This window comes from Pygocentrus nattereri, chromosome 22 (assembly GCF_015220715.1).
Source record: "Pygocentrus nattereri isolate fPygNat1 chromosome 22, fPygNat1.pri, whole genome shotgun sequence".
In the NCBI taxonomy this organism is placed as follows: Eukaryota; Metazoa; Chordata; class Actinopteri; order Characiformes; family Serrasalmidae; genus Pygocentrus; species Pygocentrus nattereri.
Genome location: NC_051232.1, coordinates 30,197,498 through 30,224,793, shown reverse-complemented (window position 1 = coordinate 30,224,793; position 27,296 = coordinate 30,197,498). Strand labels below are relative to the sequence as shown.

Genomic DNA, 27,296 nt, shown 5'->3' with positions numbered 1-27,296 from the left:
GGTTTGAGCAGTGAGGCTTGTCATGTGAATGAAACTTTACTGGCTCCGTTTGCTTCCGCTTTCTGAAAACCCGGTACAGTTAAAATGTGAAAAAATGGGATTTTCGATTCTGTGAATTTCCCTTTCAGCTGGTAAATAGTTTAGTTTTATAGTTTTAGTTTATGTAAGAAGTTGTGCTTGACATGTTTCCGTCTCTAATTTAATTTCTGTCATAATTTGTGTTGTTTTGGCTCCCCTGACTTCCATATAACTTTCTAGGACTTTTAGTTTAGCTCGGTTTAGTTTAGTTTATTCTCCCTGGAGCCGATAAACAAGAGATGTGCAAAATAAACGAAAAGGGAAAGAAATCATCTTAAATCTAATCAATATATTCAGTATTTCTAGTTATCTCTTGTACTCATTTGTCTTTGCTCAGCTGTGCAAAGCTGTTTTGAAGTGACTGAAATAATCAGTATAATCGGAAATAGCAGCTTCTTTTGGAATAGAGTGGGGTCCAAAACTCTAAGACCACTTTGAAGATCTAGGATTCTTTTCATTTATTATGCACCCTACATGTGTGTGTATATATATATATATATATATATATATATATATATATATATATATATATATATATGTATGTGTGTGTGTGTGTGTGTGTGTGTGTGTGTGTGTGTATAATTTTGGTAAACCACAGGAACAAATCAAAACCAGTCAAAAGAAACAAATAAATAAAAGAGAAAAATGACAAAATAAATTGCAAAATAAAATATACACTAGTAAAAATGACCACATTTAAGGATAAAAAAATTTTTTTTTTTAATACAAATTTGCATTTTATTATATTTGTTTGTTTTGACTGGTTTTGATTTGTTCCTGTGGTTTACCAAAATTGTCTTCAGTGTATGTTATTCTTTTCAATCCCTCTTCTCTGTTCTTGTGCTTGGCTGCACTGCAAATGAGTACGCTAGCTACACTAGTAACCCCAAGTACATCCTCAATGTACTTGGTTATAATACAAGTCAAATGATTGATTGATTGATTGATAAACAACAGAACAATTTGGAATTTTGACCAAAAAACAGTAAAAGTTCTAACAATTAAAATGTGGCCAAATTTTTCACAATTATGTACTTTTTTTAGGTCACTTTTCAAATTTAAGCAAATTTGTGACACAGACCATCTTCAGGCTGAAATTCATGCCAGTATTTAGCAGGTTGGAGTGTTTGCTCAGATTGCTGTGCTAAAGATATAATTTCCAATAGAAAGATGTCGTATAAAATAGAGAAGACCGTGAAGTCAAAGCATGTTCACTAGAGCTCTGAGACTTTGGGCCCTGCTGTGTATATATTTATCGTACAGTGCCCTCAGTTCATGGGGGCCCTCAGTGACTGGCTACCATTGCCTAGTGCAAAACCTGGCTCTGCCCATTTCAAGCAGCTAATAAAGATCTGTCTGAAAACTTTCTTCTTCCAGTCACTACTTTATGTTCCTCTCCAGGTGGAAGAGTCCCTGAACGAGATGGATTTCCAGCTGTGTCTGGACCTCTACTTCACAGACGGTGACTACACGTACGTCCTCTGTTGACTGGAAATATAACAGATTATATACTCTGACTTCATACACGAAGACAAGCAAACATAGACGGCGCTTCTGTCATAGGCTTGATTAACCCTCTACCAAGTGTTATGAGAGCAATTTGACATGAAAACCTAAATATTATATTCAAAATCATTTAAAAAATGTGTGCAAGGGTCCTTTTGGAGCATGTTGCCTTGAGGCACCGTTGTGCAACAATGAGAAGAAATAATATAGAGCCGTGTTCCTTGAAGTGCTGAGACCTGGTTTGGCTGACTAAATCCATTTCACTGTTGGAATGTTGCTTCTAGGCAACAAACATATTTCTGCAAATTCTCAAAACAAAACAAAATTAAGAGTTTAAAAGTGTGCGCTAATAGATAGTGCAACTTAGTACATGCATTTCATTGACTCAGTCAATCTCTTCTCTATATTGTTAACCCTGTCATTGTGTTTACATATGTATAATGTTGTTGTAAAGTGAGGAAAGTTTGTTGCCCTGAGGCAACATTGTGTAAGAGAGGGTTAAAGCATGCTCTGGAATAGCAGCTGAAGGTAGAAAGAAACCTTACTGTTAACACCTCCTTTCTCCTTTTTGAAAAGCATTTTTGTCAGTAATTAATATTAGTCTGAACTGGCTGTGTCAATGTGTGTTCCCTTAGGCCAGAGGACCCCAGCTCTCTGCAGAGCATCAGCAGCCGGACCTTGCGCATGCACTTTAGCCTCCACAGAGGCATTCACCAGCACGTCAACGTCATGTTTGACTACTTCCACCTGTCTGTCATCTCCGTCACCATCCACGCGTCTCTTGTGGCCCTGCATCAGCCCCTCATCAGGTCAGGGAGGGGTCAGGAGCTCTGTTTAGCGCAGCCAGCGTTTAAGACCCTCTTTAACGAGTAGTAGATCTTAGGGAAGCCCATTCTGACCTCTTGACATATCAAAAAAATCTTTCACCTGATCTTTTTTTTTTACTGTTAAGTAAACTGCGCTGCCAGAATTTTGATAGTAAGTCAATATGTGGTCATTATTTTGAGAAACTCAAGCTGCCTTCTGAGGACAGATTTATATTGTTTGTCTCAAAAGCATGAAACATCTCAAAATAATGACTTGGAATTAATGAGAGCATTTAAGAAAAACAACATATGATCTTCCAATAATGACTTAGCAGCAGAAAATAATGGCATCAGCGGTGGGAATGGAATGGACAAGATCTTATTTGGGTGAAAGCAAAGTGATGATGTGTCCTGTCCTGTTTGACAATGAAAATCTCGGATGTCCTATCTGAGGCCCAACTATAATGCATTTCCCTTTATTTATTATATTTCATGTTTTATTTTTACCACTGTGTTAAAAATAAATAGAAATTGTGTACTAAACTTGCATCAAGTTCTCTGTAGGCCATTTGTGTCATTCCAGTCAGTTGTGGACCATAACACTGCAGACTTCAGCTCAGTGCCTCATTAAACTCACCCGATTCAGCTCATCAGCTGAGTATCAAGGCCATGAACTGAATTCAGAGTGTTAGACGAGGGCAGACGCTGATCTCCACAGCAGTTTGGCCTGGAACGTCCCCAGTTTGACACGCCTGCTGTATGGATAACTAAAGACAACATAATTTGTTCGGGGAAGTTTTAACTTTTGCATATGGCAGTGAATCTCAAGACATCTTACTAGTAGTAGTTGGAGCAACAGGACTAATTGATATGGGTTTAAAAGGTTTCATGCTTTTAGAGGCTGCTGTTATCAGATATTATTGAAATTGTATCACAGTTTTTCTCAAAATAATCTTGTTCCTGGAATCTTGTGGTTTTCAATGCTAGAGCTGATATATTTAGTAAGTAATGCAGGTAGATAAAGTATTTACCCACACAGACACTGCAGTGCTTTATATCTGTTCTGAGAGAGTGTAATGAGGTCACTTGGTGTCTGGCAGCGCTGGCGTCTGTTCTCATGACCTGTACGGTTTGTGTTGACCCTCTGTGTTTGTTCTGCAGTTTCCCCCGGCTGGTCAAAAGCACCTGGCTAAACCGCAACGCACCAGCACAGAGCAAAGACTCCATCATCCCCGCTCTGGAAACTGTGGTGTTTGGCAGCAGCTATGTCAAGCAGCTGTCCCCTGACGTAAGCATACACACACACACACACACACACACACACACACACACACACACACACACACACACAGATGGAACCAATGCAGTGTCTTCAGATGCCCATGATCAATAGAAGAGAGGAAACTGTGCTTCCTTTGGCGTTATCTAACATAAATACGCAAGAGACTGAAGGTTGAGACTTCAAGGGAAATTCCAGCCGTTTTTCTGTAAAATTCAGTTGTTGAGACGTAAACACTGGGGTTTGATGTGATGTACTTCACTGTAGAGAAACTTAAACTCAGATTACTTTACAGTGGTGATGATGGGAACCAGGGGTCGCCATGACTGCAACACAAATATAGACACTTTATTTACCATCCAAACCCACCAGTGAACCTACAAGTCTTCTGAGTTTATGTGGAATGTTGATGATGGAAAAAATTGGAAAATCTGAAATAATAAGTTTTCTTTGGAGACTTTCTTTGAGGTTTCAGCTCAGCATGTTTCCCTCCACCATGAATGGAGTCGTGAAACAGTGTCTGTCATCGGGCAGTGAATTCATAACCATTTCATGTAATAACTTTTAGGAGCTTTTAGAGGTGGACGTCTGGTTCCTATCACCACCACTGCAAACAATTCTGACTCGGTAAGTTTCTCTAGAACAGAGAGTTTCACACCAAACCGCTCTGAACGTGTCTGTTTACATCTTAACCTTTTGGTTATGCAGACATCCTGAAAAATGCCTGGCTTTTCCCTATGAGGTTGTTGTCAATTGGAACTTATGGCTGCTCTGTGCTTCGCCTGAGACAGTTGGCTTTATTCATTTACTTCCCTAATTTAATTAGGGAAGCTGATTCTGATTGTGACACAGCACTGAAGTGACACTGCCGGTCTTACGCAACCGATTATAACGGTAACACTTTAGACCCTTAGACACAGCGGCAAGCATGTTTTGTTGGTTTTCTAAATTAAAATTTAGAATTAATAACAAAGGGATTAATAACAAAATATAAAACTGTAGGTTATGGCTGGGTTTCATGCTTTATATTTAAATGTTAAACTAAAAAAACAACAGCAAAAAAACAGACATTGTGCTTTAAAATGAGCAGATGCAAGTACGTTTACTGTGGAGGATATTTTAACCCATTTTCACTTTAAAAAGGCACCAAACATTGAAGTTAATTTGACCTGTGGTGTTCAAACTCTGCATATGACTGTACATGATATGCTTAGCTCCTCTAGCCTCTTTTCTTTTAGCACCGTGACCCTCTTAGGCTTTTATTCGCCTCACAATGACATTTAACTGCATTCGTTTCTCCGGCAGTGTTTTCAGGCCAGCTGACTCACCTCAGCAGTTCTGAATCACGTCACTTAGCAAAGCAAGAGGAGAAAAGCAGACGCAGAAACCCTTTCACAGTCTGGAAAAACATGTGGCTTTTCTTACCTTTCACTGTTTTCATAACCTGCCCTCTCCAGGCAAGTTTGCAGGCTAAGCGAATTTTGTAATGATGGAATTCTTGAAGTTCCTGTGTAGCGAAAAGTTGACACTAAGCTTGAACTTGGATTTCGCTGCTGTCGGAAGAAAACCTTCTATTTCCAAAATAGTAACTTTACAGGAAAAGGAAAAAAATCTACATTACTTTTCATGTCAGTCAGTGGAATCAGACTATTTTCCGAGTCATTTTGGGCCGTTTCTTTTCGTCCGTTCATCTGGAAATTTATAAACAACGTAAAGACCAACAGGTATTTACAAATCATGTCAAAAGCTGAAAAGCAACCGAAAGTTGGCGCTCACTTACATAGCAGTACGGCCTAATGTGCCGTGTTTAGGCTGGTGGTATCCAACTGCCGACCCGCAGTACAGCACTTGTGGACCTGCGCTATCAGCTCCTTACAAGTGTGCCTCTAGAGGTTCATTTGAGAATTGCAGTCATGGCCTTATGAGAGAATTTAATGGGGCATTTATTTTTTTTTTGTGTCTACAGTTCATAGTAATGTTGCTTTCAAGTGTAAGTGAGGCAGTACCTTTGTACGTGGAGGAGCCTGATAACCTGTCGTTTGCTTTTTTGTGACAGATAAAGAGAAAACTGAGGTTGTGAAATGGGTTTATTAGCTTTCTCGATTATATCAGTTTTGGCCTATTTTAATGGTGTTTTGAACCCGTACACTCTTAAAAAGGAGGGATGAAGGTTCTTCAAAGGTTTATGGTAAAGGATTAGCTCTGTTTGGAACGGAGTTCAACATAGAACCATTTCATGCTTAAATAGTTCTTGGTGGGATGGTGCTTCAGATTGATATTTGAGGGTTTCTTAAACATTATGCTGTAACGGACAGCTGTACATGCGTCTCTCGTGCGCTTAATGTTACACATTTACATGACATCATATCCAGAGTTGAGATCGCGGTACTGCAGCTCTGCAGCTGGACAATTCTTGTTAAGGCTGGAGAGAAAAATGACTTTCTGATAATAATCAGATTCAGTGCATGTAAACTCTTACTCTGATTTCTTTCGGATTTCTCAGTCTGAGCATGTGCGAAACGGTCGGAGGTACCGTAAATAAGCGAATACATTTGAAACCGAATATGTGCTTGACGAAATTAAGGACTTAAATATTCTTCATCTTCTAGATGATGATTGTTTATATTTTCGGGTAAAGTGGTGTGATGTTTAAAAAAAAAAACAGCTGCTCATGAAGTTTGAGTTATATATTACGTCTTCTTCTGTTTATTGAGTTTATTGGCTGGTTGTAAAGCAGAGATCCGATTACTGTCTGACTCGAGTAGACCTGGAGTTTCCTCATTATCTGATTACTTAAGTGCTATTAGATTAATAAGCGCATATAAACAAACTCATTGTAGTTTGAGAACTGCTGTTACTTTGCCAGTCATATATCCAACAGAGCTTATATGCGGACCTCTGCTTGGCCATTTGAGCTACTTCTTCTTCTTCTTCTTCTTCTTCTTCATCATCTTTCGGCTGCTCCATTTAGGGATCCCCACAGCGGATCATCTGCCTCCATCTCGCCCTATCCATTGCCTCCTCTACTTTCACACCAACCATCTCCATGTCCACCTTCACTACATCCATAAACCTTCTCTGAGGTCTACCTCTTCTCCTTCTGCCCGGCAGCTCCATCTCCAACATTCTTTGCCCAATATATCCACTATTCCTCCTCAACACATGTCCAAACCATCTCAACCTGGCCTCTCTGGCTTTATCTCCAAACTGCTCCACCTTCACTGTCCCTCTGATCTGCTCATTTCTAATCTTGTCCATCCTTGTCACTCCCAACGAAAATCTCAGCATCTTCATCTCCACCACCTCCAGCTCAGCCTCCTGTCTTTTAGACAGAGCCACAGTCTCCAAACCAGACATCATAGCAGGACGCACTGCTGTCTTGTAGACCTTCCCTTTCACTCTTGCTGCTATCCTTCTGTCACACACCAGCCGTGACACCCGTCTCCACCCACTCCATCCTGCCTGCACCCTCTTACTCACCTCTTTTCTACACTGTCCATTAATTCTGGATTAAATACAGCATTCATAAATGCTGAGATGTCATTGCAGCTGTTTTTACAATCAACTTTTAACATTGCAAAGTGCATACAGTTTTTGAAAAACTGCTTTTCTGTTTGTTTGTTTTTTGTTTATGCTAATTGTGTAGCTTTTAGGATGCTAATTAGCAATCTAACATAGTAATGTAAGTCAGCTGGCATGTATAACAACAACATTGCAAAAAGGGCAGAAATTGTTCTTTTTTTTGAGGTCTAAATTGGTGTAAGCTGCATTGTTTCATGTAGCCTGTTTAGTTGAGCTTAACAAAACCAGCTGGATTTCTTGTTACCATGTGAAGTAATTTAGTTTGAAACAGTGGTTTTGCCACAAACAGCCATTCAAATGAAGCGAATCGAATATTACAGCTTTGTTATATTACAAACCTTCCTCTGGCGTGTAAACAGTGCATTTTTTGGGAGTTAGAATAGGAAACTGCTTCTGACCGCAATAATTTCTGGCCACGTTTGGCTGCTGACTCTCTAACCCCTCTGATGGGTCATCTAACACACAAGTAAATCATTAAGATGCGAACACTGTTGTTTAGAGAGGTTTGATGGTAAGTTCCAGTCTTTCTGAGTCAGAATTCTTCGTAATGGTGCTGATGGGAACCAGATGTCTCAGAAAGCTTGTTGTAGGTGTTGCCTGATGACTTGGTTGATATCTCTATATATTTATTTTTAATGTTTGAGTGGCACCACCACTGTAAGTCTGAGTCTTGATGAACCATTTCACACCACACCAAACTCTGAATCCCTCTGTGTACATCTCAGTGTCTGAATTATGCAGATATTTGGTTAAATTAGTGGAAATTCCCTTTCAGTTTTATAGTAATGGGTTCTAAAGGTGGCATTGGGGATTCCCCTTAGTGGATATGGTGAGAATATTGACGAGAACATATAAAAACAGTACTGAAACAAAGGGTGGGGTCATGGCTGCGTTACTTCCTGATCTTATTTATAGGAATTTAGTTTTTGCAGCCCCAGCTAAACTTTCTGGCGCATAAAATGAGGATCTATGAGAAAGTTTGTGTTCCAAAATGCATTAAACGCTACTTTTTTTTGTTTAGTTTTTCTTTTTTTCCTATGATATGCCTTGTTGTTAGTGGGCTTTACATATGTTTACAGACATCATCTCTGACTGTTGGAGCTCATCTAGTCATCGCTGCTTCAGCTCCAAGCAGAAAAGACCACAAAAAAATGTCTTAAATGGTACAGCAGTAACAATTGTATAGAACAAATTTTACCCCAATAAATCCATCCATCCTTAATCAGAAAATACTTCGAATGTTCTCTCTGAGGTGTTTAATGAGCGGCTGACAAGCAGCTCACTGGTGGATCTAGCGCTGCGTCCCAAACCGCACACTTCTGTACTTCACCTACTGCACTTCTAATGGGATATGCACTAATTTTACACACTATTTACTGAGCTAGTATGAGGTTTTGGATGCAGCAGAAGTTAAACAGCAGGAATCTGCTGTCATTCAAATTGCTTTACAAATGAGAAAATACAGTCAGAGTTGGTTAAAAACACAATTAGTCATGGGGCAGTTGTGGGCTGGAGGCTGGAGAATCAGCCCTGTGACCGGAAGGTCACCGGTTTGGTTCCCTGAGCCGACAGTACACTTGCTGTGTTTTCTTCTTTTGATCTCTGTTTTCAGTGGATGAGTCCACTTAGATTGAGTCGCTGATCAGTTTACGCTAGATTATACTGAGTCGGGTTAATAAATCAGACGTCTGATAAACTCGGACAGGTCTGAAGCGTGGTATATCTGAGTCTGTGCCCCTCAGACACGTCTCGATTCTCTTTCCAAATGTCGACTCGGACTGACTTAATCTGCGGACTAGAGCCTAGTCTGAGCGGCCTGAGAATCAGGGCTAAAAGTCGGGTCGAAGTCGTCTAGTGTAACCCCGGCTAAAAACCTTGCTGTGAATTTCTCCATAATAAGAGTAAAATGTATTAAACACGCTGACACAATTAATACAAAACGGCCATAGACAGTAAATACAGACAAACTGTACAAAGTACTGTACACAGTAAATTCTTCTCCAAATATGCCATAACTACAACTCTACAACCACTGAGCGCAGGACAGAGACCGTAGACCAGGCGTTGGTCCATGCAGCAGTAACAGTTGGGTGTATATTGTTTATCAATGCCCAGATTATTAACAGTGGTTGAAGCTGTGACTGATGCCTTCTGCACTTCTTCCAGGGAAAGACCTTCCTGGTGTCAGACCAGTGTCTGCAGCACGCCTTCACCTTGAACCAGAGCCTGTGTGCCAGCCTGCTGTTGGCCTACCAGGGACTCTTTGAGTACTTCATGAATCTCACCAAGAGCCTCCCGTCTTCTCACCGCATGGAGCTCGGTACGTCCCTCATCACTGGACAGTTTAGGACACTATCTAGAAGGACACTGATCCTTAGTGATAATGATTAAATTCTGAACTGTACACTTCAAGGGTTCTTTAGTAAAGAAAATAGTTCTATATGGAGCCATGAACACTCAAGGAACCCTTTGCATGATTGAAGGGTCTATTGCATCAAGGGTTGTTCAGATTGATGGAGAACGTGCTTTTATGTAGAACCTTTTTTGAAAAGAAAAAGGGGTTTTCTGTTGTTAAAGCTTGATGTCATAATTGAAGAACACTTTTCAAAAAGGTTCTATATAGAACAATTTACAGCACATTCGATGGATGGATGGATGGATGGATGGAGAGATAGATAGATAGTCGCACAAAACAGCACTGTCATAATCAGTTCTTTGGTTCTATATAGAGCTATTTTCATGACTAAAGAACCCCCCAAACAACCACTTTTTATTTTTTGAGATAAATTGTGTAGCTGTTATGTATTTTTTTACAACATTGTTGTTTTTTGTTGAAAATAATGTTTTATCTGTGCTGTAGAAATCCCGCTTTGTAGGCTGAAGTAGAGATATTCACCAGTGTATGTCTTTCTCACTTCTTGCCTGCTTCCGTAAAAGTCATGATTAATACTTACAAGCGCTGATCTACTCATGCTGAATAGGCTTTGGTGTCTCGCCTGCCATCAACTAGCACTAGTCTTCAAATTAGCACCTGTTCGTGCACCAGTCGACCTAAACTTAGACCCTAACACTAACCCAGTGTCATCTACCACCAGGATTTCTTTAGCTTCAGAGGAGCGGTTTAACAGAAAGTTTAATCTTTACAATTTTGCACTGTCCAAATTTTGCTTCTTTAGTTTGGTGTTGAAGCTGGAAGGCTAATGTTGTGTACAAACACAAGTCGATAGACCCTTTTCACGTTTTTTCCTGCTGGAAGGTCTCGTTGCAGGGTAACATTGCTTCAGCTAGAGCAACAACGAGATGAGTGTGTGCAGCGCACTGAGGTGTTTGAGCTTGAAGCAAAAGCGAGTGCTCAGCGGGGTGCAGGTGTTCGTTCACTGGAGCTGTTGTTTGGGTAAAACGACGACAGTGCCGCTGGAAACCCTGATGACCCTGTGCGCCCCCTGCTGGCATCTGTGCATGTTTAGTTTTTTGCCAGCTAGTTTAATGTTAAGGAGCTGTTTCAACTTCATCTTCAGCTAACATGGCTAATCTAGCTTTTTGGTTGTATTTATTTTCACCTCAATTGATTTACCTCTCTGTAGAGATTAGCTGACATTACTGTGCTCTGATAGCTGTGAAGGAGTTTTTGCACAGAGCATTTTTATCCTTTATTTAGTTTGGACTCCCACATTGTTGCGTGTCTGGTCGGTCACAAAGTGACTCACCTTTCTGTGGTGAGCTGAAGTGATACGGACACCTGTATTTCTGAGGTAAATAACTAAGGCAATAGAGGAACTTCAGAGAGCTTCTCTAAAACTCTTCAAACCTCATGTAGCTCTTCATTAAGGTCACACAGACTTCTCTGTGTGGTTTAGGGCTTTTTTTTTCACCTGAAAGTTGCATTTTCGGTCCCTGAAAGCTGAGAACAAAATTACCTACACCAATTTAGAAAAATCGTTTTGGGTGACTATTGATGTCCAGTGGTTGTTAGCAGCATTAGCCCAGTGCTGATAAAAAACGGAATGCATTGGTCGGTAACAATCGGCTCAGGAGCTGCTTGCAGCTCTTTTACTGTCCTGTCGTGGCTCCACAGCAGAATCAGATTAGTAGGTAATAATAAAATAATCCTCCTTTACAGTAAAATAAAGCTCTGCTGATCCTTCAACTCAGTGTAACAGTAAATGGTCTTAAACGCTGGAGTTAATGTAGAACTGCTGATTCCCCCTTTAACCCTGAAGATCAGTGCAGACTGCTGGTCACCATAGCAACACAGACAACAGTCTCGCCCAGCTAGTAGATAACGAAACGGTAAAGAGAGAGATGATGAACATTATTTAATTTGGAGACAAATTGACTTGTTTGTGTTCATAATCACTCCAGCTGGTTTCCTGATGCGTTTAATCTGCAACGAGAAACTCTCAAACACTAAACGGTCGTAAAGCTGAAGTCTCTAAAATGTCTCTCAACGTTCGACTTTGTACGAGGCTGAAGTCGCTTCTGATTCGCCAGCTTCTTGTTCGAATTCTCCTGTTCCACCTTAAATAGTACAGCAGTTACATTCTAGCACCTGAGGCAGAATTTAAGGTGGAGCGGGAAAATTCGAACAAGAAGCCGGCGAATGAGAAGCGACTTCAGCCTCGTACAAAGTGGAACGTTGAGAGACATTTTACAAGAAACTGTTCTACTTCTGTGGAGAACTTTCCTGCTGGAGATGCGAGAAAAGCATCTATAGCTGAACTAAAGCTTAAAGCAGAGCAAAGAAAGTCTTTGTTTATATCATTTTAATCATATACTAGAACATCAGCACGTACTGAGACACATTTACAGCCAAGATATGAAAATGGATATAAAATATTGTGGCTGCCAAGGTGGTTTGATTTTTGTTGAGAGGACAAAGTGGCTCTTCTTAGCGTTTGGGTTGCTGATCTCTCATTTAGACCAAAGCATAGGCCTGTTGTCTGTCTTTCTGAATGCTACTGTGTCTGCATGCTGCCCCTCAGTCTTCCCCGTTTGTGTTTTCCCATTTTCCTATTTCTTAATTTATTTACTTTAGTATTGCTTTGTTCGTACAAGCTGCTCTCTAGAACCTTCCATCTAGAACACACCCCTGCCTCCTCCCTTAAAGGCACTAACAGGCCTCCTCCTGGCGCTGCTGCTCTTATGTATGTTGTGATGAGTCGTACATGTATGTAAAGGCTAGCACTCAGCTCTGCCAGTGAAAGGGGAGAGGAATCATTTTAAACATGCCTATATGTGCAATCCCACCACTAGCCAAGCCCAGCATGCAAGTCCTTTATGAGCGAGTTCTAAGAAGACCTTTCCCACGAGGCCAAAGGCGCATCTACATAGGTATGTCCCTCCAAAGCCGACCCTCAACCTCAACATTGCTTCTTAACTTTCGTTTTTGAGTTCTTTCCCCCTTTTTTTCCCCCCCATCCCCTTTATTCTCCTCCTGTCTGGACTGTTGTCTATGGTGAGCAGCCCCCCTCAACAGGGGGGGCTCGGTTCTTCAGTCTATCTTCTAATAAGCTCTGATTCAGAACCAGGACTGACCGCTGACCAGTCCTCCTTCTCTTCTATATCCTCTCTTATTCTGTACTAGTTGTCATGTAGCCGTCAGGCTCTTCAGAAAGACTAATCTCTCTGATGTTCCTCAGAATGTTTGTGTTGAAGTTGCTTCAGCTTTGAAGTTTTCCTCTTTTTTCTTCTTTACCTCCATTTCAGAAAAACTGGACGTGGAAGCCCGCCTTCAAGAGCTTTGCGAACAAGTCAAGGTAGGGAGGAATTGATATGTTTAAATATATGGAGCGGTCTGCTGAATTAGCTCTGAGCTCCCTCAGTAAACAAACAAACAAAACCAAAAAAACAAGACAATATCCAGGTCTTAGGCATTTACAGTGATTGTTTTCTGATCCGTTTAAACCCAAGACATTAAGAGTCAGTATTAGTCTAAATATATGCACCATCATCATTTATAGGCTTCATTCTGTTGGGAGGTGTCTGTCCCATTTTTAACCCCTAAATTTAAACAGTATTTTTTTGCATTTTTAACATTGTTTTTTGAAAATATTTCTTTTAAAGTGTAGTTAAAAAATATAAATGTATCGTGAGTTTAATTTTTAATTTGGGAAAAAAAAAAACTGCATCCCTGTCCGTCGTGGCTGCATGAAAGATCATATTGTTTAAAGTAAATGTGTCTCTAAGTCTGAAAATCAGAGAGCAGCGTTTAGGATTGTCAGGTTTTCTGCATTTAAGTAAATATTAAATTATTTACCACAGGTGTAATAATGGCGACAATAATCGCAAAGACCAAAACTGCACCAAACACAGAAATGAAATAAAAATAATCGCACAAGCGATTTCTCACCAGGATTTTTAATTTTAGTGGGAACACATCTGATTTGTGTTTGGCATCTGTGAAACCATGCCAACCAGTGGTCAGCTGATCAGAAACACCCACAGGCGATGAGCGATCAGCAATTTGGGCAACGAGACGAAGAGTCGCAGGCGGTGTGAACGCAGGGTAAATGATAATTAGACTCATAGACCTGGTATCGGGGGAGCAGCTCATCCTCAGTGCTTGGAGTGTTTTCTACTTGTAAACAGCAGAATGTGTTCCATACAGAGCGTGTTCAGTGCAGCGTAAATCGAGTAGCCACTGTAACCAAAGATTTCTTATTCCATGCAAATATCACAGTCTTCCTCCTGATGTAAAAGCAGTCCTGTCTGAGAAGAACTGTAGGACATTTCAGTTCTGTTCCTGGCTAGAGTCACGAACTCATTCAGTCTGAAAACAGGTGGTTCCTTCTTTGCGTGATGTATTGTTTTTGCCTTTCGCTGCATGACATCTGTAGATTTATTAATTCATACACTAACTATAAGACATTGTTTATGGCTTCAGTCATAGATTACAGTATAGACACTTATGAGAACAGTGGATTTTGCTGGAAGTGACGTTAAATCTTGCAGGGTGTTGCTGCTGTAGGTTGGAAGCTGTGTTGTGTTTAGATCTCTCTCTTGGTGAGGATTTAAACACTAGGCTGCAGTTCTTTACTTAATATGCAGACATTTGCATTTCCAGGTAGTTGTTAGGCTGTTACTAAGTGGTTGCTATGGTAGCTGATGCGGCTGCTAGGATACCATGTATGTGTGTGTGTGTGTGTGTGTGTGTGTGTGTATATATATATATATATATATATATATATATATATATATATATATATATATATATATATATATATATATATATATTTGCACAGTATATATATATATTCAGTTATGCACAGTAATATAGGTTATGAAATAAAAAGCTGTGATGTGTACAGTTGCTACATGGTTGCTATAAGAATGAAGATGATTGCTACACTCTTAAAATAAGATGGTGATTTAAGGTTTAAGGTTTTTTTTTCCCCTATAGAAAATGGTTCTGTATAGAACCACGAACACTCAGAGAACCCTCATTGAAGGGTTTGTGGCATCATGAAAGGGTTGATGGACAATGTGCATGAATGGGGATTCTCTATTGACAAGCTTGACACTATATTGATAGAAAAACCCTTTAGGGTGCTGCATAGAACCATTTTCAGAAAGGTTCTATATATAAAACTGTCTACATGACATTTTCCATCAGTCTGAGAGCCTTTTCATGATGCAAAGAACCCTTTTCTTTACAAAAGAACCCTCTTTTTTAAGAGTGGTCGGGTGTTAGGTGATTAGTTTAATATCGTATCTCTCAAGGTTGCTAAAGGGTTGCTAGCTGGTTGCAGTGGTGTTCTAAGTGGTTGCTAGCATATTACTGTGTGATCACAATGGCATCTCTGGTGGTTGCTAGGTGGTTACTATGGTGTTCAGGGTAGCTGCATTGATATTGGAGGTGTTTCTTAGATTGTTACTAGTTAGTTGCTATAGTATGTCTGGTGGTTGCAAGAGTACTACTACATGGTTGCTATAGAATTGGATGTCATTGCTAGGCTGTTGTTGGGTGATTATTTTAATATCTCTCACGGTTGCTAGAGGGTTGCTAGGTGGTTATTGTGGTGCTCTCTGTAGTTGCTGTGATATTGGAAGTGGCTCCTGTGGTGTTACTAGGTGGTTGCTAGGGTGTTGTTAGGTGATTATTTTAAGATCTCTCATGGTTGCTAGAGGGTTGCTAAGTGGTTATGATGATGCTCACCATGGTTACGTGGTTTCTGGGGTGTTACTAGCTGGTTGATATAGTATGTCTGGTGGTTGCTAGGGTGTTGCTACATGGTTGCTCTATGCATTTCTAGTGTTGGTAGGTGAATATTTTAACATATGTAGTGGTCGATGGGTTGCTAGTTGGTTATTTTGGTGTTCAAGGTGGTTGCTAGGGTAGGTGGTTGCTATGATATCAGGTGGATGCTAGGGTGTTGCTATGTGAAATGAGATGTTACATGTTGTTCTTTTTATATGGTGTATTGTTTTCAGTGCATAAAATCTGCATATTCAGTGGTTCATGCCCTAAATATCAGTCGTATTTATGGCATCCGTCATAAATTACAGTGTAGGCACTCATGGGCACAGTGAAGTTTGCTGACACGTGACGTTTTAAATCTTGCAAGATGTTGTCGCTGCAGGTTGGAAGCTGGGTGTTTGTTTTAATCGCTCTCTTGTTCAGACTGCAATTCCTCAGTTGGCCTCTAGCCATTTATTCTCTTTACTGAAGTGTATTGTAGCATATCTGTAAAAGCACTAGCTGTGAAGCTGAGTTTTGGCCCAGGGTTTAGATGGATTCCAAATGGTGTCTTGAGCAATCGGTGAACACAGCTGGCTGCATAGCCGTCGAGGGAGGCGTTCACAGATTGTGTCCGTTATGCTGTAATCCAGATTAAATCCTCCAAGATTTAACGAAACTTAACGTGAATAATAAAGCGTCTCTCAGCGCTCAGTGGTGTCTGACTTCTTTTTGCATGTGTGTCATCTCGCAGCAGAGAGCGGAGAGCCCGGACGAGCTGGCTGAGCTAGTGAACATGAACCTTGCGCAGCTGTGCTCTCTGCTCATGGCGCTGTGGGGTCAGTTCCTGGAAGCGGTCGCTCTGCATGAGAGTGTCTCGACGCTGCTGGCTCAGGAGCACCACACCTTGAGGGTACGTTCACACGCTCCACATTCCAGAGACTAGACACGACATGAAGTATAAATAAGGTCTTATTTATACAACAGCGCTCCAGTGTCTGTCGAACTAGTACAGGTCCTCTTCTCAGTTCCACTTCTCTTCCTTCTGTGCAGGTTCACATACCGAAAGCAGCCACAGCTAAAAAGGGAAAGTTTGTGAATAAGCTTTAAGTGCGGTTTGACAAAACCAGCAGAAAACGCTGTAGACTGTTTTTAACTTAATTTTGTTTATATAGTGCTGAATAGATTAAATTAGTGAGTTGATTTTGGGTTATTTTAAGTTAAAATGTTTATTCCTGTTGCTGTGGTGTTCCAGGTGGTTGCGAGGATGTTGCTGGTTAATTTCTGTGATTTCCTGGGTTTGCTATGTTGTTTTTAAGTAGTTATGGTGATGCAGGTGTTTGATTTTGTAACCCTTTGACGAGCTACACAGAGAACTACCTTGGTTAGTGTAGTGGATAACACCTCTGCCTTCTACGCTGTAGACTGGGGTTCAATCCCTGGGACAGCACCCTACACTATACCAATAAGAGTCCTTGGGACAAGACTCCTAACACCACCTTGGCCTACCTGTATAAAATGATCAAATTGTAAGTCGCTCTGGATAAGAGCGTCAGCCAAATACTGTAAATGTAAACTACATTCTAAAACCGCTAGTGAGTGGAGTCAAACATTCGCGGAGAACAGAAACCTGTTTGGAAACGCTGTCCTGTGTTCGCTGAATTTAAACACACCGGCAGTGTCGACGTTAAGACGACGATGCACTTTTTAAAAGTGTAAGCATTATCTGGAAAGTAAACAGGGTCGCTGTGAATAACAGTTACCTGCTTCTCTGTTCCAGCTTCATTAACGATACCAACATTTCGAAGTAGGTGTTACAGCTCGGCTCACAACATGAAGTAGGGCGGCTTTTAGCATTAGCCAACTAGCTTGCTAGCACAACTAGCGCTGCGCCCCAAACCACACACTTCTATGCTTCACACACTGCACTAATGAGTGCACTTCTAATTCTATATGCCCTATTTTTACACACTATTTAGGTTGTTAGTATGCGATTTGGGACGCGGCGTATTGTACCGAGATGAATCTTCATCCAGTGCGCCGACAGGTTTCCTCTTCAGGTACTCCAGCATGGAGGATATACTCCTGTGCCAACTAACTTCTACAACCTTGTTTTCTGAGTTTAGCTCCTGCACTTTTGAGGATTCTGTTCTTGAGGCTGCCGTCACGCTGTTGTTAACTCTCTAGTGAGTGTGAGAAAGGCACATAATGACATCACCAACTAATTGACTACTAAATTAGTTGCCAACTAATTTGCTCGTCGATTTTATTCGACTAAGTTGAATAATCGTTGCGCTCCTAGTTGCTAGGCAGTTGACATGGTGTTTTTAGATGCATGTAGATGCATTTTAGAAGCATTCAATGTAATTACTAGGGTAGCAGCTACAGATGATTACTATAGTATTCCAGGTAGTTGCTAGGGTGTTACTAGGTGTTGCTGTTGGGTTGGGAGTTTTTAGGGACTTGATAGGTGGTTGCTTGGGGGTTGATAGGTCGTTGTAGAGGCGTTCCAGGTGGTTGCTAATGTATTGCTAGCAGATTGCTGAGGTATCTCTGGTTGTTCCTTGGTGGCCTCTATCGTTTTTAAGGGGGTTGCTAGGCTATTGGAAGCGGTTGTCTTAGGATCAAGCAAGGACTGTTTTTGGTGCTGTGCCTTTAAGATGTATATATCAGCACTGTTGATGTAAAACCTTGTATTTCCAACATAGTAACATTACATGAAAAGGAAAAAACATGGTCAAATTGTAATGGAATGCAAGTCATTTTGAATCTGCTGCATGAAATTTTTACACAATGCAAAGTGTAACTGTAGTGTTCTTATCATGTAACAGCAAAAAAAGTTTTTGCATGACAGCAACCTCAGGCTGCAATGCAAAGGAACTGTTCTGATTGGTTGCCCTGTATTTTGCCTCATTCAAAAGTAGTTCAGCGTTATTGGGGGGAACGAAATTCAAATTCAAAATTGTTTTTCTGGCTTAGTTTCCAAATATAGATTATATAAACAGCTGTTCCAGTTGTTATTCCTGTGTCTGTCCATTTGCTGTAGGTACGGAGATTTGCTGAGGCTTTCTTTTGCCTTGAACACCCAAGACAGGCAGCACTGGCCTTCCAGGAATTGCAGTGAGTATCAGCATGGTGGTGTTGGCATTTGGTGCACGTACAGAATCTGTCATTTATGCTGATTCAGTGACAATTCTTGTGTATGAACAGCGCACATAGCCACCAACAGATGACTGCAGCTATTAAGAACTCCTCGTACTTCCTTTCCCTCCCGCCGCTTCCCGTGGAATGTGCTGACCTGGACGGAGATGTGAACTCCTTGCCAGTCATCTTTGAGGATCGATATCTGGAGTCCATTACAGAGGGTTCGTATATTTTTAGAGGTAGTAAGTGTGGAATGTAATTCCACAGTCTCCTCACTGTGGGCATTAGAAATGAGAAACTATTGATTTGACTTGATTTGACTGCAGTTTTAGATTCTGGTGAGAAGAAGATGAAATGAAATAGCCATGGTTTTTTTAATCATATGTTAGTCATATGCAAAAATTTGGACACCTGGTCAGAACATGTCATGCAAAACCTTGTGTCTCCATTTTTGTAATTTTTTTATTTTTTATTTTTTTATTCATTTGAAAAGTCCAGTTACCCTTTTGCTTCATAATGAAACAACCAATGATAATGGTCTAAAATTACTTGTATACAGTCTTTTTAACTTCTATTACAAGTTGTACAAGTACAAGAATGTTTTTCCCTTCTTCACCATTTGGGTATACAGGATATACATTAGGACATACGTTTTGTGCCACTTGCAATAAAATAGGTTGTATTTTCATCTGTGCATCTGTATCTTCCCAAAGATCGCGATGGTCCGTGGCTTGGCCTGCACAACTCCAGGAGTGGTTCTGTGTCCAGTAAAGCAGATAAGCCCAGTTCTAAAGATCTGGGTGCTGGAATAGGTGCCCTAAGTCCAGAACTACCACAAGCTGCCCTGGCCACCAACTGGCCTGAACAGAATGAGCCTCCTATCAAATCCAAGGCCAAGTCCATCAAGCTGAAGAAGAACGCCAAGACGGAAAATGCAAAGAAGCTGATCAGGCAGAGCTCAAAAGACTCAGTGATTCTGACAGGCTACAAGAACCTGAAGGTTCCTCTTAGTGAACCCGTTGGCAAGCCCAAAGAGCAAGCTGGCGACCCTAAGTGCAATCAGAAAGAGGAGCGGGAAGACATGCCCGGAGATACCAGCAGCAGGCAAAACGTTCATCAAAATGACACTACGACCACTCTTGCTCTAGACTGTCTTATGAATGATAGCCAAGCTGACACTGGTATCCAGAGGGACAATTTCACGAATCTTTTAAGCTTGCAAGCGCAGGCCAGGCCCCAGGCAGGTCCTGGAGTAGGACACACAGAGAGCAAAGCAGCCCACAGAGTCGACTCGACTGTGGCACCCACTGGGCTTCGACATATTGAGGTCAAACCTAGCGACAAGAACCCCTACCAAGGCGATAAGGTCACCATCCTGTTACCGTGCTCCTATGATCCTACCCCCAAGCGGGGCGTTCCTGAGATCACGCAGACGGATTGCTGTGAATCCAAGCCTCAAAGCCGGGAGAATCAGAGTGGGGCAGGGACCACAGATGTGGGTCGGCTGGGTGGTTGTGCCATGGCACTGAGGAGTGACAATGTGCCAAGCGCCTCTTCGCGCCTCTCTGATTCGGGCATCGAGAGCGAGCCTAGTTCTGCCACCCAGCTAGCACCAGGGCCACAGACTTCCTCCTCTCTGACTGGGGTGGATCTAGACTGGGTTCCAATACAGGGTGAACCGACCCCTCCGAGTGTTGCCCCCAAGTTGCCTCAGCTCAGTCCTGCATCCAAAGCTTCTACGGTGCCTGAGGTGCCGAACCCCGAGAGCACAAGTGGCGTAAGTGGCGTCCAGTCTTCCCTGACCTCCATAAACTCGCTCCCCTCAGATGATGAGGTGGAGGGTGAGGCTGTGGGGAGGAAATCCAGCGTCATCGTGCAGGAGCAGGCTCTGGTTTTCTCTGGAGGGGCTGATATCCGCCTTCCGTTCTGTGCCACCATCCCCACCAGGCCGTCGCCTCTCAGAGGAGCCTCCACCAGCCATGGAGATGATTCGGTGTTCCTTAAGGAGGAGGCTTCGGTTCTTCTGTCCCTCTGCGAAGCTGTTGCTCCCACCAAACCAGAGTCTGCCGAGCTTGGTCCACCTGCTGGAGGAGGCACAGGGCCGGAGGTCTCCAGCGATTTGCAGACTGCGCCGCAGTCTAGCACCTCAGCCACCAGCAGCACAGACCTGGTGAAAAAGGGTTTGGTGGAGAATTACTTCGGCTCGCGTTCAAGCACCGACGTGTCCGAGATCAGCCCCGTAGAGACAGCTGCCATTACGCTGGGCATCCAAACAGGCCCCCCCACCGCTGAGGAAGAGGAGGAGGACGAGGAGGAAGAGCAGGAGCATGAGATGATCGAGAACGGCTACTATGAGGAGACAGATGGGCCGGTCTACGTCAACGGTCTGCCAGAGGAGGAAGGGAGAAGCGGAGAGGGGGAAGGTGGCGAGGGAGCAGAGGCACGCCTCTACGAGCATCTGGGTTTGGAGCATCTTAGGGAAGCGTACTCCCCACGGACCCAGCAGAGCCGGCCCTCCGAAACAGCGCTGACCAGCAGCAACCTTTGCTGGTATGAGAGCGCCCCCCCTGCCCAAATGAAAATGTGAGTTTTCCTGCTTGGGATCTGTGTGCTGTCATGAAAAATATCATGTTAATATCTGCAATGCATGAATTTGTTTTCCAGAAAGGCATCACTAGCTAGCTTTTCACCAACTTTAAATTAAATTAATTTAAAACGTTGAACTTATTGCATAATAAAAGCACTGTATACCATTTAATACCATTTCCTGCCAAAGATTGCTGGTGGATAGGTTTTGTTTCAACAAAAAATAGAATGATTCTGTAAAGTGTCTCATGTACGTCTTAAATTGTGTCCATGTCACTGTGTAACCACGGCAACATTTTAATGACCATAAGGATCTAAATATGATCTGTGTGCTTTACATATTAGAACATCAGAAAGTGGATTTTACATTTTACTGTGTAAGTTCACTGACATGACAATGTTTTAGGACTTCAGCGTTTGAGCACCAGTATCACTAATCTTAACATTTACTGTACAAAAGCTGTCAAAACCCGATCTACACTCACTATGCGTAGTCCTGCAGCCGGTCCTCGGTTCACTGGCTTACTTGCCAACGTCAGATAACCAAGGTAACCACACCAGTGTTTTATTCAAAAATTATGTCACACGTTCTCTCCCGTTTTTTAATTTCTCTACTGTTTATTCTAATTTACATCGCTTACCTGTCCAGTGACCAAAGTGCAGGGATGGACTTTGCCCTAAATACAGCTACATATGAGTTTGCAAAACTTATTTATGTTTCTAAGATGCTTTTCAAAGTGTTGTTATTGATATTACAATAACGTTAGTGTTTGTGTCTGTTCAGTGCACAACTCCCACGTGTTGCTTGGTGCATCCACTGAGTGTTGAAGGAAGTAACTAATGGAAACTATTAGAGCTCAAAGATTAATAATCGGCTTTATATTGAAATCGCAACTTGAAAAGAAATGCGATTTTCAAATGGCAAGAGCTGCAATTTTTATTAGTCTTATTGTAGTCTGTTATCAACAGTGTTGATACTTTGCAAGTTCTGAGTAGAGAAATTTGACCTAATAACATGGAGCTTGTGAACTGCTTTCATATGAATACGACTGATCAGAAGCAGCCAAACATCTATGTGCTGTGACATCACAACCACAATACCTAGGAGACTGGCACCCTGTGCTAAGCGCACAAGCCAGAAAAAGTGTAGTCTTCTTACCAAGAAAGGTCTATACATCAATTAATCGAACACAATCGGAATTTACACGCAGTCGCAATATAGCTCGCAAAAATCATAATTAGATATTTTACAAAAATCGTCCTGCCCTAGAAACTGTCTGTAAATCAAGACCATGTTATGTTTTCTGAACATAACGCTGTTTTTTTTCAGTGCTGGTATTCACGTCTCTCTTAATTCTCCCCCTTTGAGATACAGTCATTAGTGTGGCAACTGCGCGAAAGTCACGTGACAAACAGATGAATAGAATTCACAGAGCGCTGAATAATGTTGGGGAGTTTATTTTAGTTTCGGGTAATCTATCACCATATTTAGCACCATTTCCCAAAGGCGACGGTGCATAAATTAAGCAGTTGCTCACTTGATGCAAGAAAGTGCCCTTTTAATGCTTCATATATTTATATATTAATGGAAAAGACCAATGAGACTTGCGAGCTCAGTCCGCCAGCCCATTTTCCCTGCTCTAGTTTTTCTTGGTTTGTTGGAGAAGCACACAATGGCAGCCCTGCTAAATTTGTGTATAATTGCATTATATTTCTCATCAAAAAACATTATAAATTATAATAAAATTATTCAAATTTACATTATACATTTTCATGTATCGGTTTACAGTTTGTCAGGAAACATTTGTAATACGATACCTGTATAGTCAAAAAAATTCAAAGCATTAAATCTCTCTCCCGAGTGAAGTTCTGCCTGCTGGTAGATGAAGCCAGTCAAGCCCAAACATGTGTAAAGCGCTCAGCGGTTTTTGGAACATACCGCTGTGGTAAACATTTCAGGTAATGCATTTCAAAACAGTGTTTATCACACCTTCAGTGTTGCTCTTTAACTCTGCTTAACTGTATGTTTTTTAGGTTTGTTCAGGCGAAAGAGGAGCTGAAGCAGCTGAAACTGCCCGGCTTCCTGTACAGTGAAGTGGCAGATCTGGCTTCCACTGTGCCGTATTTTAGCCTGGAAGAGGACGAGAGCTGTGACGAGGGTGTCCACCTCATCGTGTGTGTGCATGGCCTGGATGGTGAGGCCTCACAAACACACACACACACACACACACCCTCAGCAAATATTGACAGATGATTGTTTAATGTAGTGCATTATTGCACTTGACTTTATTTATTTTATTGATTTATCCAATATGCAAGTGGAGCTGTCCTGCTGGACATGGACAAAATGCTATATTATAAGTGTGCGATGATCAAATATCATTCATACATCCAGAAATATGATGTAAACATTTTTTTTAATTAATGCACTACTATTGCAGGGGCCATCATTGAAATCAATAAACTTTTAGTCAAACTCTACACTACACTACATTACATTAAGGGTGTAGCTGAGCATTATACAAAAAAGAGGGGGTTAAAAGAGTAAATGTACATTTACATTTGTGATATTAAAGTACAGCAAAGAAAATATATACATAAAAATAAAAAATAAAAAGTGTCAAGACAAATCAGGGCAGACAATTAAAGCTGTTAAACAGATCAGTGATAAAAAATGAATATAATTAGTAGTAAAAGATTTAATTTTCAGTCATACAAGTTACAAAAAAAATAAGCCGTAATTATCTGAGATCACTATGTTGATAATCTCATGCACATTAATGCTAAGACCTCACAGGATTATTAAGTTTAAAATGTTCCTCAGTAACCTGTTGGGAAATGTCTAAGGCTTGCACAAAATCCATTGCCTTCCATTCAGTGTGGCTGTCAACATAATATTTAAAATGTAAAAGTTAAAAGAATCCCAGACTGATCAGAGTTCGAGAGGTCGAGTAGAAAGAATTGTGTGTATTTAGGTGGACGATGAAAATCAACAGTTTCCAAAGGTAATGGCTTTGGGTTTAACTCTCAGCCAAAGTGGTCCAACTATTATCACATAAGTACCACATCTAACTGATGATCATATAAGATCATTTACAAAAGTGGTTTTATTTTTAGTGATCTGGTGTTTAGACAAGCCAAATTAAGTATGGGGTGCTCAGATTATGAGGCAAATAAATCTGCTAATTATATCATGAAAAAGTCTGGTTCGTTTGCCTTACATTAACAGTAAAGTATGTTTTTTCTTTGTCCTGTAAAGTTACCATTTTGGAGATACAAGATTTTGTTCTGACAGCAGTGACATTCTGTGATGTAGCAGATGTAGCATTCAGGCTGGGATGAGCAATATTCTGTCTAAAAAGCGCAGGTCTTCCTCAGAATGAGTGCCAATTTTCCACAAAGATCACTTTCTTGGCAGGACAGAGTTTCTTGAGGCAGCTATTTAGAGTAAGGAGACAAGTGAAGGCCTCCATGCCCTGATTAAAAACAGGAAGCAGGCCAGATATGGCAGGATGGAAATATTTGCTTATAAACTTGATTAGGAAGTAAAGTCTTACTTCACAATTTCTAACTGGTTGATTTGAATGTGAGGGATATCTACATGGAAACAGCAGTAAAACCAGCTTTTTGTAAGAATTCTGTCAGCTTGTTGAACAGTCTGTATTCTGAATTCTGAGGGATTCAGTGCTGTCTCTGCCAGATTGCACACAATAGCAGTGTGAAGCTCTGTTCTTTTGGGGGTCAGTTTATGAGCTGATCTGTTCAGACTAACGTTGCATACACATTTAAAACACCCGAACCAAAAATCAGTTTTGGGCAACTTTTACCTGCTGTGTGAACGTTGCCAAAGACACTAGAGAGCCAAAAGTCTCAGACTTGTCGGTTATATTGGGCTCTGGGTGTGATGGAGGGGGAGACTATGGTCACTTGTAGTAGCGTGGGTGCTCTCAGACTCCCAGCCCAGAGATTCCTTTGACAAAGAATTTTGACAGAATTTGGACAACATTGGCATGTCCCAGTTTTCCCACAAAGATCACTTTCTTGGCAGAGCATCATTTCTTGAGTCAGTTGTTTAGGGCAAGGAGATGACTAAAGGCCTCCTGACAAAACCAGGAAGAAGGCCAGATAAGGCAAGATTGCATTTTTTCCAGAACCTGTTGATAATGATAGTTTTTCCTCTGAATTTCTGGCTCTCTTTTTAATGACTTTAGTGCCTACATGGATAACAACAGTTTTAAAATGGTGACTTGTGAGAATTGCTTGTGATGAGGGTGACAAAGAGACCAGAGAGCTTAAAGCCTTGAACCTGTTGGTTCTGCCCAGTCTGCTGCTTCAGAGGGTCTTCAGTTCTTCTCTCCACACTCCTAAGCCCTGCTTTAACTGAGGCAAGCTGTGCATAGATGCCTCACTGGTGCTGTTTATGTTGTAAAAAAGCAAGATAAAAGTAAAAGGACAAAATTTAAAAAGAGCTAAATATAGTCAGTCGTGGGGTGGAGGTTAGGGACCCAGCCCTGTGACCGGAAGGTTGCCGGTTCGATCCCCTCGGCTGACAGTCCATGACTGAAGTGCCCTTGAGCAAGGCACTTAACCCACAATCACTCCCTGGGGGCCGTGGATAGGGCTCACTGCCCCCTAGTGTGTGTGTATGTGGGTGTTTCACTGCATGGATGGGTTAAATGCAGAGGTCTAATTCCACAGTGTGCAAACACAGTTGGCTGATGGTTCTGAATTCAATGTCATTAGGACAGGAAACACCCTGGACAGTTCGCCTGTCCATTACAGGGTAGAGATACACTTTAAGCGTGTCCAGCTGGCCTGACTTCATGTCTACGGACTGTGTGAGGAAACCCACATGGACACGAGTATAACATGCAAACTCCTGCAGACCCAGGTCGCCCAGCCCGGGAATCGAACCCAGACCATTCTTGCTGTGAGGCAACGCTCCGGGCTCTTTTACCTTCTGTAAAAACGAACCAAAAAATAACCTCAGATTATAGTGTCGGGACTAAGAGCGATTCGGCCTCCGCCCCAAGTCAGGACATGTGTTTTATTACAAATCATTATTCTAAGTTATTTTTATTCTAAACTTATTCTGATCTCTTATCCAAAAAGGGTTGTAAAATTAAACAGAATTCTGCAAAAAGAAAAAACAAACTTCAGTCAATGAGTTCTTTTGGAAGGAAGGAAAAGGTCCTATCTTCATTTATTGAGCTTCAGGTGGCAAGATGGTTCCCGGACAACCAAATGCAAAGATCTTCACATAACACCCTTTTTTGTATCCTGTTTGGGGGCGATGAAATAATCACTCCTCCCGTTTACCTTGTCATATATCATCTTAGTCCCCATTATATCCTGACTCTGCACTTCTCTTGTACTTCTCTACGCCCTTATCTCCAGTCATACATGACATTTTAGGCAGTGAAGTTGGCTGTGAATTTTCAGCCGATTGCGATACTAATGATGCACTGCATTCACTTGAGACAGAAGCGTAGACGTTTAGTGTTAATGAAATAACAGTTCATTTCTTATCTCGTGTGAATCGGTCATAAACATTTCAGATGTTGTGTGGTAAACAGGCATCACCCACATCCCCATGGAGAACTAATCCCATCTGAATAGGGCTTAAGATTGATTATCCAAAGGACTGCGATTTATATGGTTTATCCATCATCATCCCTTTAAACTGATGTTCTGCACTTCAGTCTCTGTCGTCTCAAATCAATACAATAAAACCATCAAATTACTCACAGGCTGTCCTATATAAATCTTCACACTCTACAGTGTTTCAGTGCATTTGCATATGGCTTGTGTTTTTTGTGTTTTTTTTCCCTTCCAACATCAGGTAACAGTGCAGATTTAAGGTTGGTGAAGACCTACCTAGAGCTGGGCTTGCCTGGAGCACGGATAGACTTCTTAATGTCAGAACGCAACCAGGTAACAGGCCAGACATTTCATAGGGATGCACCAAAGCTTAAGTCTCTGGATTTTTTTCTTTTTAAAATTTAATGCTGTGAAAGAGAAAAATGAGAAAGAAATGTTATAGAGTGAGAAAAAGGTCAAATGTGGTCAGCGTATGCTGCTGTGAGTCGGCCTCTAAAGCCTGAAATGATCATTTAAAAGCCAGAGGTGTTGAGTTTTT

The 27,296-nt window shown here is 41.4% G+C and overlaps 1 protein-coding gene across 2 annotated transcripts in view; it reads left to right on the top strand.

Annotated features, from left to right (window-relative positions):
• Positions 1–27,296, top strand: part of fam135a (family with sequence similarity 135 member A) — a 55,784-nt gene that overhangs the window by 21,577 nt on the left and 6,911 nt on the right. Inside the window, exons 6-17 of one of the 2 annotated variants that reach the window (XM_017700927.2) lie at positions 1,480–1,550; positions 2,220–2,393; positions 3,552–3,678; positions 9,418–9,571; positions 12,505–12,582; positions 12,958–13,007; positions 16,182–16,340; positions 18,474–18,547; positions 18,638–18,792; positions 19,285–21,154; positions 23,192–23,352; positions 27,000–27,091. In XM_017700927.2, coding sequence (XP_017556416.2) covers positions 1,480–1,550; positions 2,220–2,393; positions 3,552–3,678; positions 9,418–9,571; positions 12,505–12,582; positions 12,958–13,007; positions 16,182–16,340; positions 18,474–18,547; positions 18,638–18,792; positions 19,285–21,154; positions 23,192–23,352; positions 27,000–27,091 — 3,165 coding nt within the window. The remainder of the gene's footprint in view (positions 1–1,479; positions 1,551–2,219; positions 2,394–3,551; positions 3,679–9,417; positions 9,572–12,504; positions 12,583–12,957; positions 13,008–16,181; positions 16,341–18,473; positions 18,548–18,637; positions 18,793–19,284; positions 21,155–23,191; positions 23,353–26,999; positions 27,092–27,296) is intronic. The other variant, XM_017700928.2, reaches the window with a different exon arrangement.